The sequence below is a fragment of the Schistocerca piceifrons genome, chromosome 4 (genome assembly GCF_021461385.2).
Source record: "Schistocerca piceifrons isolate TAMUIC-IGC-003096 chromosome 4, iqSchPice1.1, whole genome shotgun sequence".
In the NCBI taxonomy this organism is placed as follows: Eukaryota; Metazoa; Arthropoda; class Insecta; order Orthoptera; family Acrididae; genus Schistocerca; species Schistocerca piceifrons.
Genome location: NC_060141.1, coordinates 281,289,389 through 281,302,421, shown reverse-complemented (window position 1 = coordinate 281,302,421; position 13,033 = coordinate 281,289,389). Strand labels below are relative to the sequence as shown.

Sequence of the window (13,033 nt, the reverse complement as noted above, 5' to 3'; positions counted from 1 at the left end):
GTGCTATCATAAAACACTGACTGATGGCAGTTTGGTGTCGATATCCTATTATATACATTTCAAAAGTAATCTTGGCAAATCACTTATACTGTATCACAGAACAGATATATGGAGCCTGTTGGTGCATTACGGTTCCACTCTCATTACTAAAATGTGGCGATATACCTGTGACGATTGTTATCAAAAAACAAATAAACTGTACCAATATACGGATTAAAATTCTATCTCCTTTACTAAAACTCGGCTACTATCATCTGTCGTAAAAAGATGGCAATAAATATGTTGTCCCATAATTTTTAGCACCAACGTGTCTACAGCATGTGATACGTTTGTGTTTGATTTTAACCTTAGTTCATACTCTCCAAACTTTCCTAATGGTATAATGCTAAATTTCAGAGTCATTTCCGTTTGTCGGTCTTATGAAAAAACTGTCGAAAGTTGCAATTCTGGCCGCCATTTGTATTTTACAGTGTTAGACAAATATCCGTCGTTAGCATAGGAATGACTCGTTCCTAAAACTTTAAGTAAGAGATTTCATCTTTACAAGTTCTAGTAACATAATTATATTTTAATTACAATATTACGCACATAAAAATTTAATAATAGACTTAATTTAATTAATGGTTATTTTGCTTATAGTTACACTGTTTCTATACTGTTGTAGACATGCAGATAAAAATAGTTACCAGATAAAATCAATGTAAAACTCAATGGCGAGTATTATAAGTGGATCGAATGAAGTCTGTCCTCAAAGCTGATTTCCTGTAGCCCACAGGGCCACAAGCTGAAGGAAGCATGAATCAGGTTTCGACAGGCATGTAAACATATCTTTGTACTAATGGAATGACGGACACTTGTAAACCTGCTTACGTCCGGGAGTAGATCTCATTTATCTTTATGACCTCATCAGATATTTCCTCTAGTTTTGGGTAAATGTTCTGAACAGTTCTTGTAATGAGTTACAAAATTATATGTATCCACTACCAGTAGATAATTTTGCTCCTAAATTTCTCTGTTTGTGAGCAGTCTGTCATTCTTTCTGCCTTAGCTGCTGCTACAGTATTGATACAGTATTGATAAAATATTTGCAGCATCGGCATCTCTGTATCTGTATGATATTACCGTCGTTTGCTGAAGCGAATTCAACTTAAGCCATAGAGCGGAATATAGCTGGAAAAATCAAATGTTTTCGCCCATTCTCTAATGCAACAGAAAACGACCAGAACGAGATTCAGTAAGAGAGTTTTCAGAAAACGTCATTTGGTATTCCAGTTTTTGATAAGACTGAACAAGTACCTTCTGATAATCATCAACTGATTTATGGAACGGTGCCAGACTGCATTAAATATTGTTCTATCAGTATTATTGCTGTTGTCATTTATTCGCTCTTAGGAGATTTTCTGTCTCATTTTTTCACTACTTTATGAATGGCAGTGTTAGAAGGATAGAAATATTGGATATGCTTCACATGTAGTGGCAACATTTGCTTCATTTAATCTTAAGAGTAACAGGAGGACACCCAGTCATAAAACCTGATAGCATTAAACCAGTAATGTACGATGAATCTTGAATCTTGTCTGATAATGTGTCACTGTGACACCAAAGAAGTTCACACAGAAACAATTACCCAACAACTAAGTGAGTAATACCTGCTACTACCGCCACGAAAAACGCTCGAGATGAGCGATGCGCACCACGAACTGCGGTGCCCTCAAAATTATCGTATGTCAATCTATCCGGTGACCATAGGGTTCGAAATAGTGGTCAGAGCCAGAAACGGAAACGGTAAGAGCTCTACAGTGTTAAGATTTCACGACACCTAAACAAGGGTGCGTAGTCCGAAAAATCAATAAAATTACGGCTCCAGAGGTTTTTCCAATTGTTTGCGAACTTCTCGTCGCTTAAAATGAAGTCTTGAATCACTCCAACTCGAAGCCTAGGAGAAATACTCGTCTGCGAGAAACGCATCTGGCAGGGATACCAAATCCCTCTCTCCTTTAACAGGCACTTAGGGCTGAAAATACCCAGGCTTACACGAGAGTCTCCTTGTAAAGTGTCGAGGAGTGACAGAGATCCCCTCGAGCGGTTCGCCCGTGGGGCTCTGCAGTGGGATGTCATGGGCGACTATTGGGGAGACTAAAGCTAGTGCTCCATAATATACCTATAGTCGTTACCCGCTGAAGACTGGGTGGGGGGGGGGGGTGAGGCACATGTGCTGGCTATGGCCATCAGATTCTCTTGGTCAAACAGACCTATTGGGTAGGTGAAGGCATGCATTATTGAGCGAGTGACGTACGTGGTACCTGGGGACGATGGGTGGTTGGTTCCTCACGTATTTGTTCTTGTCTGCTGGTTGTCTAATATGTAAGATCCACTGTTTAGTTTGTGTACTGGTTTATATGGTGTATCAGACACTACTGACCTGTTGCAACTACAAGTTGATTATAATCAAAGTTAAACTTTCAAATTACTGTAGAAATAACACCAGTGGTCAGAATGACGTCAAATTGCAACGGAATATAATCTGAGAATGGGGAAACGTATGGTGGACGAAAAATGAAAAGTTACAAAATGTAGTAATAGATGGCGCTGTGAGAATAATAATTTAATAGTGGTCGAATACAAATGACAAATGGAACACACAACAATGCCTAAGGTGTACGTTTGACGCTAAACAAGGTGTACTGCTCAGTGTGCACAGCCGTGCAGGTGCCATATTGTTAGTTACGTAAGCCCATCCACCACGGCAACATCATGTCATACTGGATGTGAAAAATCGGTTTTTTATTGCCCTGAGGCGAGAAACCGCATAAAAAGCGTCAATCAAAATTAAATCGGATTATTAATTTCCGTGTGACTAGCGCTAAACATGTTCAATATGCTATCCACCGTTATCTGCAACGAGATGAAATTGAGGAACAGCATGTTCTACAACTAATCGAAGTGTTCCAGGGGTCATGTTCAGAATGTGTTGTGTAACGCGTGCCTTCAGTGCACCTAAGTTTGCAATCGGAGCACAGAACACAACAACTTTTAGAAAGTCCCACAGCCAGAAGTCACACGGATTAAAATCAGGTGATCGGGGCAGCCAAACAATAGGGAAATGGCGGCTGATAATTCTAGCAGTTCTGAGTGCCGCTTCAGAAGGTGCTTAACTGGATTTGCAATGGGCGGCGGTGCACCATGTTGCATAAAAGTGAGCCCGTCCACAAACCCACTTTGTTGTACAACTGGAATGACGTGATTGTGCAGAAGGCACTCATAGCGCTTACCAGTGACGGTAGAGGTAACAGGACCGGAAGCACCTGTCTCTTCGAAAAAATATGATAAACTATGCCGTAAAACCGCACCTGGACTGTGCGGCTGATACCGGCGGAGGTTCGAGTCCTCCCTCGGGCATGGGCGTGTGTGTTTGTCCTTAGGATAACTTAGGTTAAGTAGTGTGTAAGCTTAGGGGCTGATGACCTTAGCAGTTAATTCCCATAAGATTTCACACAAATCAGATTTGAAAACCGCCCCACAAAGTGATTTTTTCACGATGACGTGTTACTGGGAAGAAAATCGTGCACAGGGATAATTTTGAATGGATGGCAAAGAAGGTTGTTTCATAGTATTTTACGCACCGTGCTCATGTTTATGTCCAATGTTCGGGCAATTCTCCGTGCATTACACGTTTGCACTCCACCACTCGTCTCTTCCTCCATTGCTGTGCCACTGCTTCCTCTGACGTCGAATAAATTAGATTCCTCCCTCCACCAGGTTTGCACACCAAAAGAACCCCTCATTCGGAATTTGCGAATCATTTTCCCCAGACTCTCGGGAGACATCGGACCAACGCCTTTTTTCAAACCCTTCAGTGTCCAGAACTTCTGCAGAGCGACGTGTGCACAGTGATCATTCTTGCAATACAGCTTTACAAGCAGAGCACGATCCGCCATTGAGACAGTCATGGCGAACGTCGCAGTCGCGAAAGGAGGAAAAGCCGTGTACCCAGCGTGTTTATACCAACTTCAATGGATTGTGCGCATGACATGTCTTTTCATTTATGTATTCTGATGCATACAGTGCCATCTATTGATCTGTTTTCATTTTTTTCTTTTGTCCTACGTTTTGCCCCTTCTCCGATAATATTCCGTCGCAATTTGACCTCATTCTGACTATTGGTTTTATTTCTACAGCGTTTTGAATATTTACCTTTAATTATAATCGCCCCGTATATGAATTTGATGCCTCTTGTAAGCCTTGCGTCCGTAATGGTATCCGCTCGAACGTGAATGCCGAAACGGAGGATCTTTGCTGATGCCATGGAATGATCCTCGTGACGGGGGAGTGGACACTAGGGCGAAGAGACAGCATCACTCATGGCCATGAGACACCTAAGTCGGTGACCGTTCTCTAGTTCGGATTTCTAGGTAAGATGACAAAAATGGGACATGAGATCCTCTCTAGGAACTGGCGAGACTTATGTAGGAGCAATATTAACGTCCTGATCTACAGTTTGACCACTGCGTTTGACGCACGATGGAATAGTGTGGTGGTCAGGTGATGAAATCAGTTTTGGCGTCAGAAGGATTCAGATTCCTGTGACACAAACTGGCGACCTTTGCCTGCCACCTGAATGAGCGATAGTCCCCCAGTAGCAAAAATGGCTATAACGCTGTTTCTAGAATGCAACATCAAGGAAGATAATACAGCAATATACGGAAATTGAGACAAGGGATCTGTCACCACAGGCACATGACAAGAATAGACTGGTGAAGTGCACGTGCACCTTGTCTCATGGCAACTCTGTCAAGACCGTGGAGAATCGGCCAAAGGTCAACTCTGGGCGGTTAATGCTGATGGTGGATGACGCTGGAGTTCTCGTCCGGTGATGTCCCGTATGTGCTTGATTAGAGACAGATCTGTGATCAAGTAGGCCAGGGATGTCGACACTCTGTACAGAGTATTAGGTTACACCAACGGTATGAAGGCGAACGGTATACCATTGGAAAGCACCTCCTGGAGTGCTGTTCACGTGTGGTAGCACCGGATTGACGTACAAATTTGCAGAGTGCGTAGATAATCACGGGAGTCATCCTGCTATAATACGAAATCGCATCCTATATCATAACTCCAGGTGAAGATCCATCCAGCTTTACTTACCGAACACAACAGACCAACACCCTGTCATCTCTTGCTTATACCAGTGAAGCCGCAAATGGAATGTTTGGGGTCAGTGGAATGCACGCAACTGTGCGTTTGGCTCGGAACTGTCCTCGAAGCAAGCGGTTGGTAACAGTTCGCTCTGTCGCTTTGGTTCCAACTCTGCTCAGACTGATGCTGCAGATCCAATACGATGCGTCAAAGCTATATGCAGAACACGATGATCCTCCCTCTGGGTAGAGCTACGTGGAAGACCGGGGCTCGGACGTCTCGCAACCGTACATTGTCGTGACCATCGCTCCCACCAATCGTATACAGTGGCCACATCCCTGCCAAGTCTCTCCACAGTATTGCACAAAGAGTATCCAGATTCTCGTTACGGTGTTACACGACCTCGCCCAAAGTCAGTGAGGTGTTTATGATAGCCTCTTTGTTGCTTGAAAGGCATTGCTGACTGACATCAACTCACCACGTCCAGTCTCAAAGGCTACTAACGCTCACCTCAGTTACAACAGCATTTACAGCAAACCTGATTTGCATTCTCATAGTGGCGCTACTAGCGCGAATTGTGAAATACACCATGATGCAAAACACCCCTACCAGCCTTTGTTTATGTCACACAACTCGTTCTTGCTGTTGTGAATTTTTTTAGCGTCAGTGTAGTTGACGCGGCAGTGTACGTCTTTCATAATTTGCCCAAGACTGCGTTTCTTCTCTTCAAATTCTTTACTTTCATAGAGATATGAATTAACTGCTTTGTGTGTGCTTACTGTATCGCTATTCAACTTTGTATTGAAATTCTCCGATATTTATATTTGTACCTGCAGTGTTTTGTTTTGTGCATTAATGTTTTTGCGGGTCTCCATATTAATTTCCATCGTGATCAGTTACATGACGTCCTCCCTAATGAACAGTCACATGATCTCTGCTACAGTCTATTCTAATGCACTTGAAACTGAATTGCAGGCCTTCACAGAGTTAAGAAATCCTTAGATTATGTTTCTGACATTCAGAATATATATTAAAGTTATACTAGTGTTGAAGGCCGTCCTTTCTGCGTTGCACATAATAGTTCAGGAGCAGACACGTTTCCCTACACTCACACGTTCGTCTTTTGCGGGTAAACAACTTTCGAACAGTACAGAAATACATAAACTTCCTTTCGACGTTACTGAAAAGCGTCTTAATACGCATTTTTGTAGGGGTGTCCCCTATTCGCCGCATAATACATAACACCTTATGGAGAAAAACGGCAATTTGTATATGATACAGGCCACTAACCTGTAAATGGGCGACGTGACACCCTCCTTGTACCATATGACGAGGTGCACCCTGTCCCCTGCGAGCGGCGGCACGACGTCACAGGGTAGTTTAGCAACACCGCCCTCCACAGCTTGGACATCCGAGGCCAACACTGTAGAGGAATACCACATCAACAATCAAGAAGACGACTTTCCTTGTATGCTTTACTACTTTATGTGTACCATTACAAATTGTGTCAATGTGTACCGAATATGTTCCTCAATAAAAAATATGAATGAAAGTTAGATAACGTAGTCCAACAAATATATCACGAATAAATTCAGTTCATTAATATTTTGATGATCTCTAGTGCACACATGAAGCACAGTCTAAATTTCACTTTTCGATCATAGAGATATTGCTAGACACACCATAGAAAAACAGCTGCATATATTTGTTTCACTATTGTACGAACAAATGATTTCAATGGAATTAAATTAGAATATAAAGTGTTTCAACTGATGCTGTACAAAATAAATTTTGCTGTTACATTCTGCAGCTTCTACAACTCATACACTACTGATGCAAATTGTATTTTACAGCAACCACATACAGGGGAAAAAATAACCGACAAAGTGTTGCTATTGAATTCATAACTAGTCAAATTGCTTGTTAAAAAGTGTCGCCAAACTTAAAGTCATATCCCTCTACATGAACTGTGTCCATTTTTCATTGTTCGATCTGATGGAAGTCAATTTCAAAGTATGACTGGAAAGAATTATTTATTATTTGTTTGTGTGAGGGCAAATGAATTAGCTAAATTACATTTATATTGTGACATACATAGCTTAAGAAGTATATTGAGGGAAGATAAAGATGGAAGCGCCGAATGCGCTTACTCCAAGTTCATTACATTAAAGCTGCTGCTATCGAGTAAGCACTCATATCCCGCCTAAAATCGAGTTTATCAATGAAATATTCCTAATATTTTTCCTAATCTTATGTTGGTTTTTTATTTTTTTATTTAACATGAAACAGCGTATACAAACGAAGCCAATATAACTTCATAAACCGAAATTTATTTGGAGAATTTCAGATATGAATTTTATTGGAGATACTTCGCTAGAGAACACGGTGGCGAAGGTTCTACTAGCATTCATTATTTTACAAATAGTGAACACCCCTGCAAGATTCCTTCATTCGTTGCAACATGACCACGGATAAGTTACCAAGGGAATGTCAGAAACGAATTCTACAACATTCTTTTACCAATTCAGGTAACAAAGTACCTTTTGTAACAAGTATGGACGGGCCTTTTTCTCTTCACCAAAGTAGACGAAGTACATACTCCAGAATTCGAATCAAGAATAACTGCCAATATCAGTAACTTAAAAGTAGGTATCTTCAGAAGAGTGAAGCAAATCATTTTACAAAAGCAAGTCTTCCGGCCCAGATTGTATACCAGCTACGTTTGTTGGCAGAATACTGATGCAATATCTCCATACTTACCATTCATATACAGTCATTCGCTCGACGAAAGATCCTTACCCAAGACTGGTAAGTTGCACTGGTCACACCAGTATTCAAGAAAGGCTACTGGAATTATACAGTAAATTAGAGACCCTTATAATTAATCTCAATATGTAGAAATATTTTGGAACACATACTGTGCTCGAACATTCTGAATTACCTCCAAAAGAATTATTTATTGAGACATGGTCAACAGGGATGTAGAAAACATCGTTCTTGTGAAACACCAACAGCTCGTTACTCACATGAAGTACTGTGTGCTACCGACAAGGGATTTCAAATTGATTCCGCATTTCTAGATTTTCATAAGACGATTTTCTAGATTTCCAGAAGGCGTTTGGCACCGCTTGCAATCAGATTGTGTGATTATAGATTACCGTCTCAGGTATGCAACTGGATTTGTGGTTTCCTGTCGCAAAGGTCACAGTTCGTAGTAACTGACGGAAAGTCGTCGAACAAAACACAAGTCATTTCTGGCATTCCCAAAGTTAGTTTAATAGGCCATTATCTGCACCTAATCTATGTAAACGGTTTAGGAGGCAATCTGAGCTGCCGTCTTAGGTTAAGATGCTGTCATTTATCGTCTATTAAAGTCACCAGAAGATCAAGACCAATTTCCAAAAGATTTAGAAAAGGCATCTGTATAGTGCGAAAGCTGGCAGTTTATCCTAAATAATGGAAAATCTGACATCATCCACATAAGTGTTAAAAGGAATCCGCTAAACTTTGATTATAAGATAAAGTATTCAAATCTAAAGCCTGTAAATTTGACTAAATACCCAGGAATTACAATTACGAAAGTCTTAAATTAAAAAAAAAAAAAACAGAAAAATTTTGTGGTTAAGCCAAACCGAAGACTGCAAATTATTGGCAGAACACTTCGAAGAAGCGACACATCGACCAAAGAGACTGCGTATACTACGCTTGTCCGTCGTCTTTTGGAGTACTGTTGCGCGGTCTGAGATCGTTACCGGAGAGGATTAATGGAGTACATCGACAAAACTCAAAGAAGAGACGCTCGTTTTCTATTATCGCGAAATATGGGAGAGGGCGTCACTGACGTGCTTCAGGATTTGGGGTGGGCAACATTGCCGCGAGCGATTAGCCGAGCGGTCTTAGGCGCTGCAGTCATGGACTGTGTAGCCGGTCCCGGCGGAGGTTCGAGTCCTCCTTTGGGCATGGGTGTGTGTGTTTGTCCTTTAGGATAATTTAGGTTAAGTAGTGTGTCAGCTTAGAGACTGATGACCATAGCAGTTAAGTCCCATAATATTTTCACACACATTTGAACAAAATTTTTGTGGACAACATTAACACAAATGCGTTTCTCGCTGCGGTGGGACCTCCTGCTCTCTCCTCCGAATGCCAAAATATTTTGTTGACGCCGGCCTCCATAGGGAGAAACGATAGTCGTAATAAAATAAGGGAAATCAGAATTCGTACGGAAAGATGTAGCTGTGGGATTTCTGCGCGCGCTCTTTGAGAGTCGGATACTAGAGAATCAGTGTGAAGGTGGTTGGATGAAGCCTCTGGCAGGCACTTAAGTTTGATTTACCGAGTAGCCAAGTACATATAGATAAGGAATTGAAATCTTAATACCTGGTATTTCCTTATTTCTATCCGATTTCTTGGTTTTGTGGAACCTAATTATTTGCAGTTTTGTTCAAACGAACAGTTTATCTGAAAGCAGTACAGTTGCGCCTCTGTTTTAAAGCAATGTTTAGTGAGAAGGTTTCGTCTTTTATTTGTTCTGATATAAGTTATTCAGGTATTCCAATTGAAATTGTGCGACTAATATATTTTCCGCGATGAAGAGTGCAACTGACATCTGTGAAACAAACCATGCGTTACACCTCCCTAATCTCCTCGAGTAGTGATGTTCCAGAATATGAAATACTGTTCATTATGCATTCCTTAGAATAAATGTGTGTCCGGAGAGTAGTTTAAAGTACAGTAACCTAGAACCTTACTTAACATCTGAAATCAAAAGGATTTTAAATCTTGGGATATGTTAATATAAGCATGGAATCACTAACACGTTAAATGAAGTTTCTAGGACAATGAATGCTATCAAAAATGATGCAATTTTTTCCACCCTTTTTAAAATGAAATTTTTTCATATATTTGAGTGCTTTTATGGCTTATTATAAATCAAACACAGTTCTTCGTTTCAAATCCTGTCTACCGTATTAACATGCTCACTTGTTTATTCTACACTACTTGACATTCCATGAAATTGTGTGAAAATGAAAAGAAAACCAAGGAAAGCAGTTACGGTCGCCAATATTTTACGAGCTATTGGAGCATTTAAGTTATGCAGATAGACTCCATAGAATTCAAGATCTGAACGATTTCTTTAGAATATTTAAATCAGTGGCCCGCATCTCGTGGTCGTGCGGTAGCGTTCTCGCTTCCCACGCCCGGGTTCCCGGGTTCGATTCCCGGCGGGGTCAGGGATTTTCTCTGCCTCGTGATGGCTGGGTGTTGTGTGCTGTCCTTAGGTTAGTTAGGTTTAAGTAGTTCTAAGTTCTAGGGGACTGATGACCATAGATGTTAAGTCCCATAGTGCTCAGAGCCATTTGAACCATTTTTTTAAATCAGTACTCAGAAACCATATCGATTATTATCTACATTATAGCTTCTTTGTAACTATAAGAAAATAGCGTAAGATGTTGTCACACCCCAGAAACCACCTGCAGCTATTGTCAATGACCTATAACTGACATACAAGAAATTAATTTCCTTGCCCTGTACGTACGCTCTTCATCGGGTATGTTATATTGCAAAATGGTTCAAATGGCTCTGAGCACTATGGGACTTAACATCTATGGTCATCAGTCCCCTAGAACTTAGAACTACTTAAACCTAACTAACCTAAGGACAGCACACAACACCCAGCCATCACGAGGCAGAGAAAATCCCTGACCCCGCCGGGAATCGAACCCGGGAACCCGGGCGTGGGAAGCGAGAACGCTACCGCACGACCACGAGATGTGGGCTGTTATATTGCAGTAACATACTTACACGTTGGAAATACCTCCTCGAAAGACCTCCTTTATTTCTTCCGTATACCGTTACTCATATTTTTATGTTTCATGGCCACGTTAACAGCTAAAACTTCTGAGCAAACTATTAGGTTGGTGCATTATTTCGTAGCGTTATTTATTTATTTATTTTCGTATTGGTGTTGCCGTTGGTAAGGGTTTATTCATCGATTGTAATTTTTTTATTTGTAGTTCATTGTCACTATTTCAGTTTACATACTGTCATTTTGTCGTTTGCAGATTGTGACTATAACTGTGGACGCTATAAAATGTTTTGCCACGTGGAGACATCGGAAGATTTCCGACATACTCTATTACCTGTGTTCAGTAAAAGAGGATAGCAATAAAGGCAGCCAGAAACTTTTGTGCCTTATATGGCAGAGCACGACAAGAAAATGGTTTTCTCGTTTCAAGTGGGATCGTTCAAGAAGACCTCTGGAGTTTGATAAAGATCGTTTAAACGCATTGATCCACAATAATCCTCGTCATTGTACTCGAAAAGCGACAAATGCTATGATATTCGATCATTCCACCGTCGTGCGATATTTGCAAACAAAGGAGAAAGTTCAAAAATGTGGTACATGGGAACCGGATGCTGTAAGCCAAAATGACGAAAATGAGAGGGTGGTCATACGTGCATCTCTGCTTGGTCATCATCAATTGGCTGGTAAACAACACCGACCATTCCTATCCTATATCGTTACTTGTGTCGAGAAATGATGTCTTTATGCTAACATCAGGCAAAGGAAGTAATGGCCGAGCCCAAACAAAATAGCAGCTGCCCGTACAACGACCTGCGCGTGTTCGCCAAAGATCTGCAACACCTGGTGGAACGGTAACGATAGGTTGTGCTATGAACAGCTTCTCCGAGGTGTAACAACTCAGAGTCTTGCAGAAGAAATCCAAGAACAATGACCAGGAAGACTGCGTGAACTGATGCCACTCCATGATGATGCCCGCCCACATTTTGCTAGACTGACGAAAAGTGCTATATAGGAGCTGGGTTGGGAAATTATATTGAATCCACTTTATTCACCTGATCTTGCACCATTAGATTTTCACCTTTTCCTCTCTCTATAGGAGAACCTTCAAGGAACGTCTTTACCGAATGTAAATTTGCTCAGAACAGGGTTTTACAAGTGTTTTGCCTCAAAACCAAGTGATTTCAGCAGTCACGGTATCGAGAAGTTACCCCAGCGTTGTCAGACTGTTGTAAAGAGTGAAGGATAATATATTATCGATGACTTAAGCCGATGTCATGTGTGTCTGTTGTGTTTACTAATTTATGAAAAACGCTACGAACATATATATATATATATATATATATATATATATATATACATATATATATATCATTTGTGGACTGACTAATAAATGATGAATATGGAAATAGTGGTCACAATTACAAGTTGTATCTGCTCTAAGTAGCTGTAAATAGCAGTCAACGTCCTCCCACTCTTTCCCGGAGAGTTATCGGATGTTCATGACTTTTACAGTTTAAAGCCACGCCAAATACAGCAGCTCACCACAATGGACGATTGTCGTTACACAAGGTCTTTACAGCGTAAAGAAGGCGGAGTGCTTTACGCTTTATCACTAGAACAATGGACTACTGTTCCTGTGTGTTCACTAAACAGGCTAGCGCGTAATATTCTGGCACAGCCATTATCCTGAATTTAGTAGCGGTGCGCAGTTTGCGAAGCCTAAAAGCGGTGAGAAAGCGTTAGCTGCATATTTCCTTGCGGTTGTCGAATAAATCTCGCTCTCAGGTTAAGGTTCCATAAATCAGCGAAGAGTCTGACGCCCGGCTTAAGTGGCTGTTCCGGTATATATCTCCAGAGAGGATTTTGCGAAGCGAAAGGGCCAGACAGCACTCCCCATATTGAGGACACGGAAGCTGCGTTGTTACTCTGCGCTTGTATGAGTGATAGGTGCTTACGCATATCTGAATGTGTGGAGGCTGTAAACACACCAGCTACTCCCCAGGCTGGTTTTCACAAGCCTTTTAAATTATCGCTTTTTATGTTTCATCTAGCCCTCGCGTGACCCTATGTGTACTGGTTATAAATCCTCAA

The 13,033-nt window shown here is 41.2% G+C and overlaps 1 protein-coding gene across 1 annotated transcript in view; it reads right to left on the bottom strand.

The window, feature by feature from the left end:
- The window catches only part of LOC124795797 (nephrin-like), a gene marked incomplete at its 3' end in the record, with an annotated part of 432,232 nt that overhangs the window by 163,896 nt on the left and 255,303 nt on the right, over window positions 1–13,033 (bottom strand). The window contains exon 2 of the mRNA XM_047259877.1: window positions 6,427–6,559. Coding sequence (XP_047115833.1) covers window positions 6,427–6,559 — 133 coding nt within the window. The remainder of the gene's footprint in view (window positions 1–6,426; window positions 6,560–13,033) is intronic.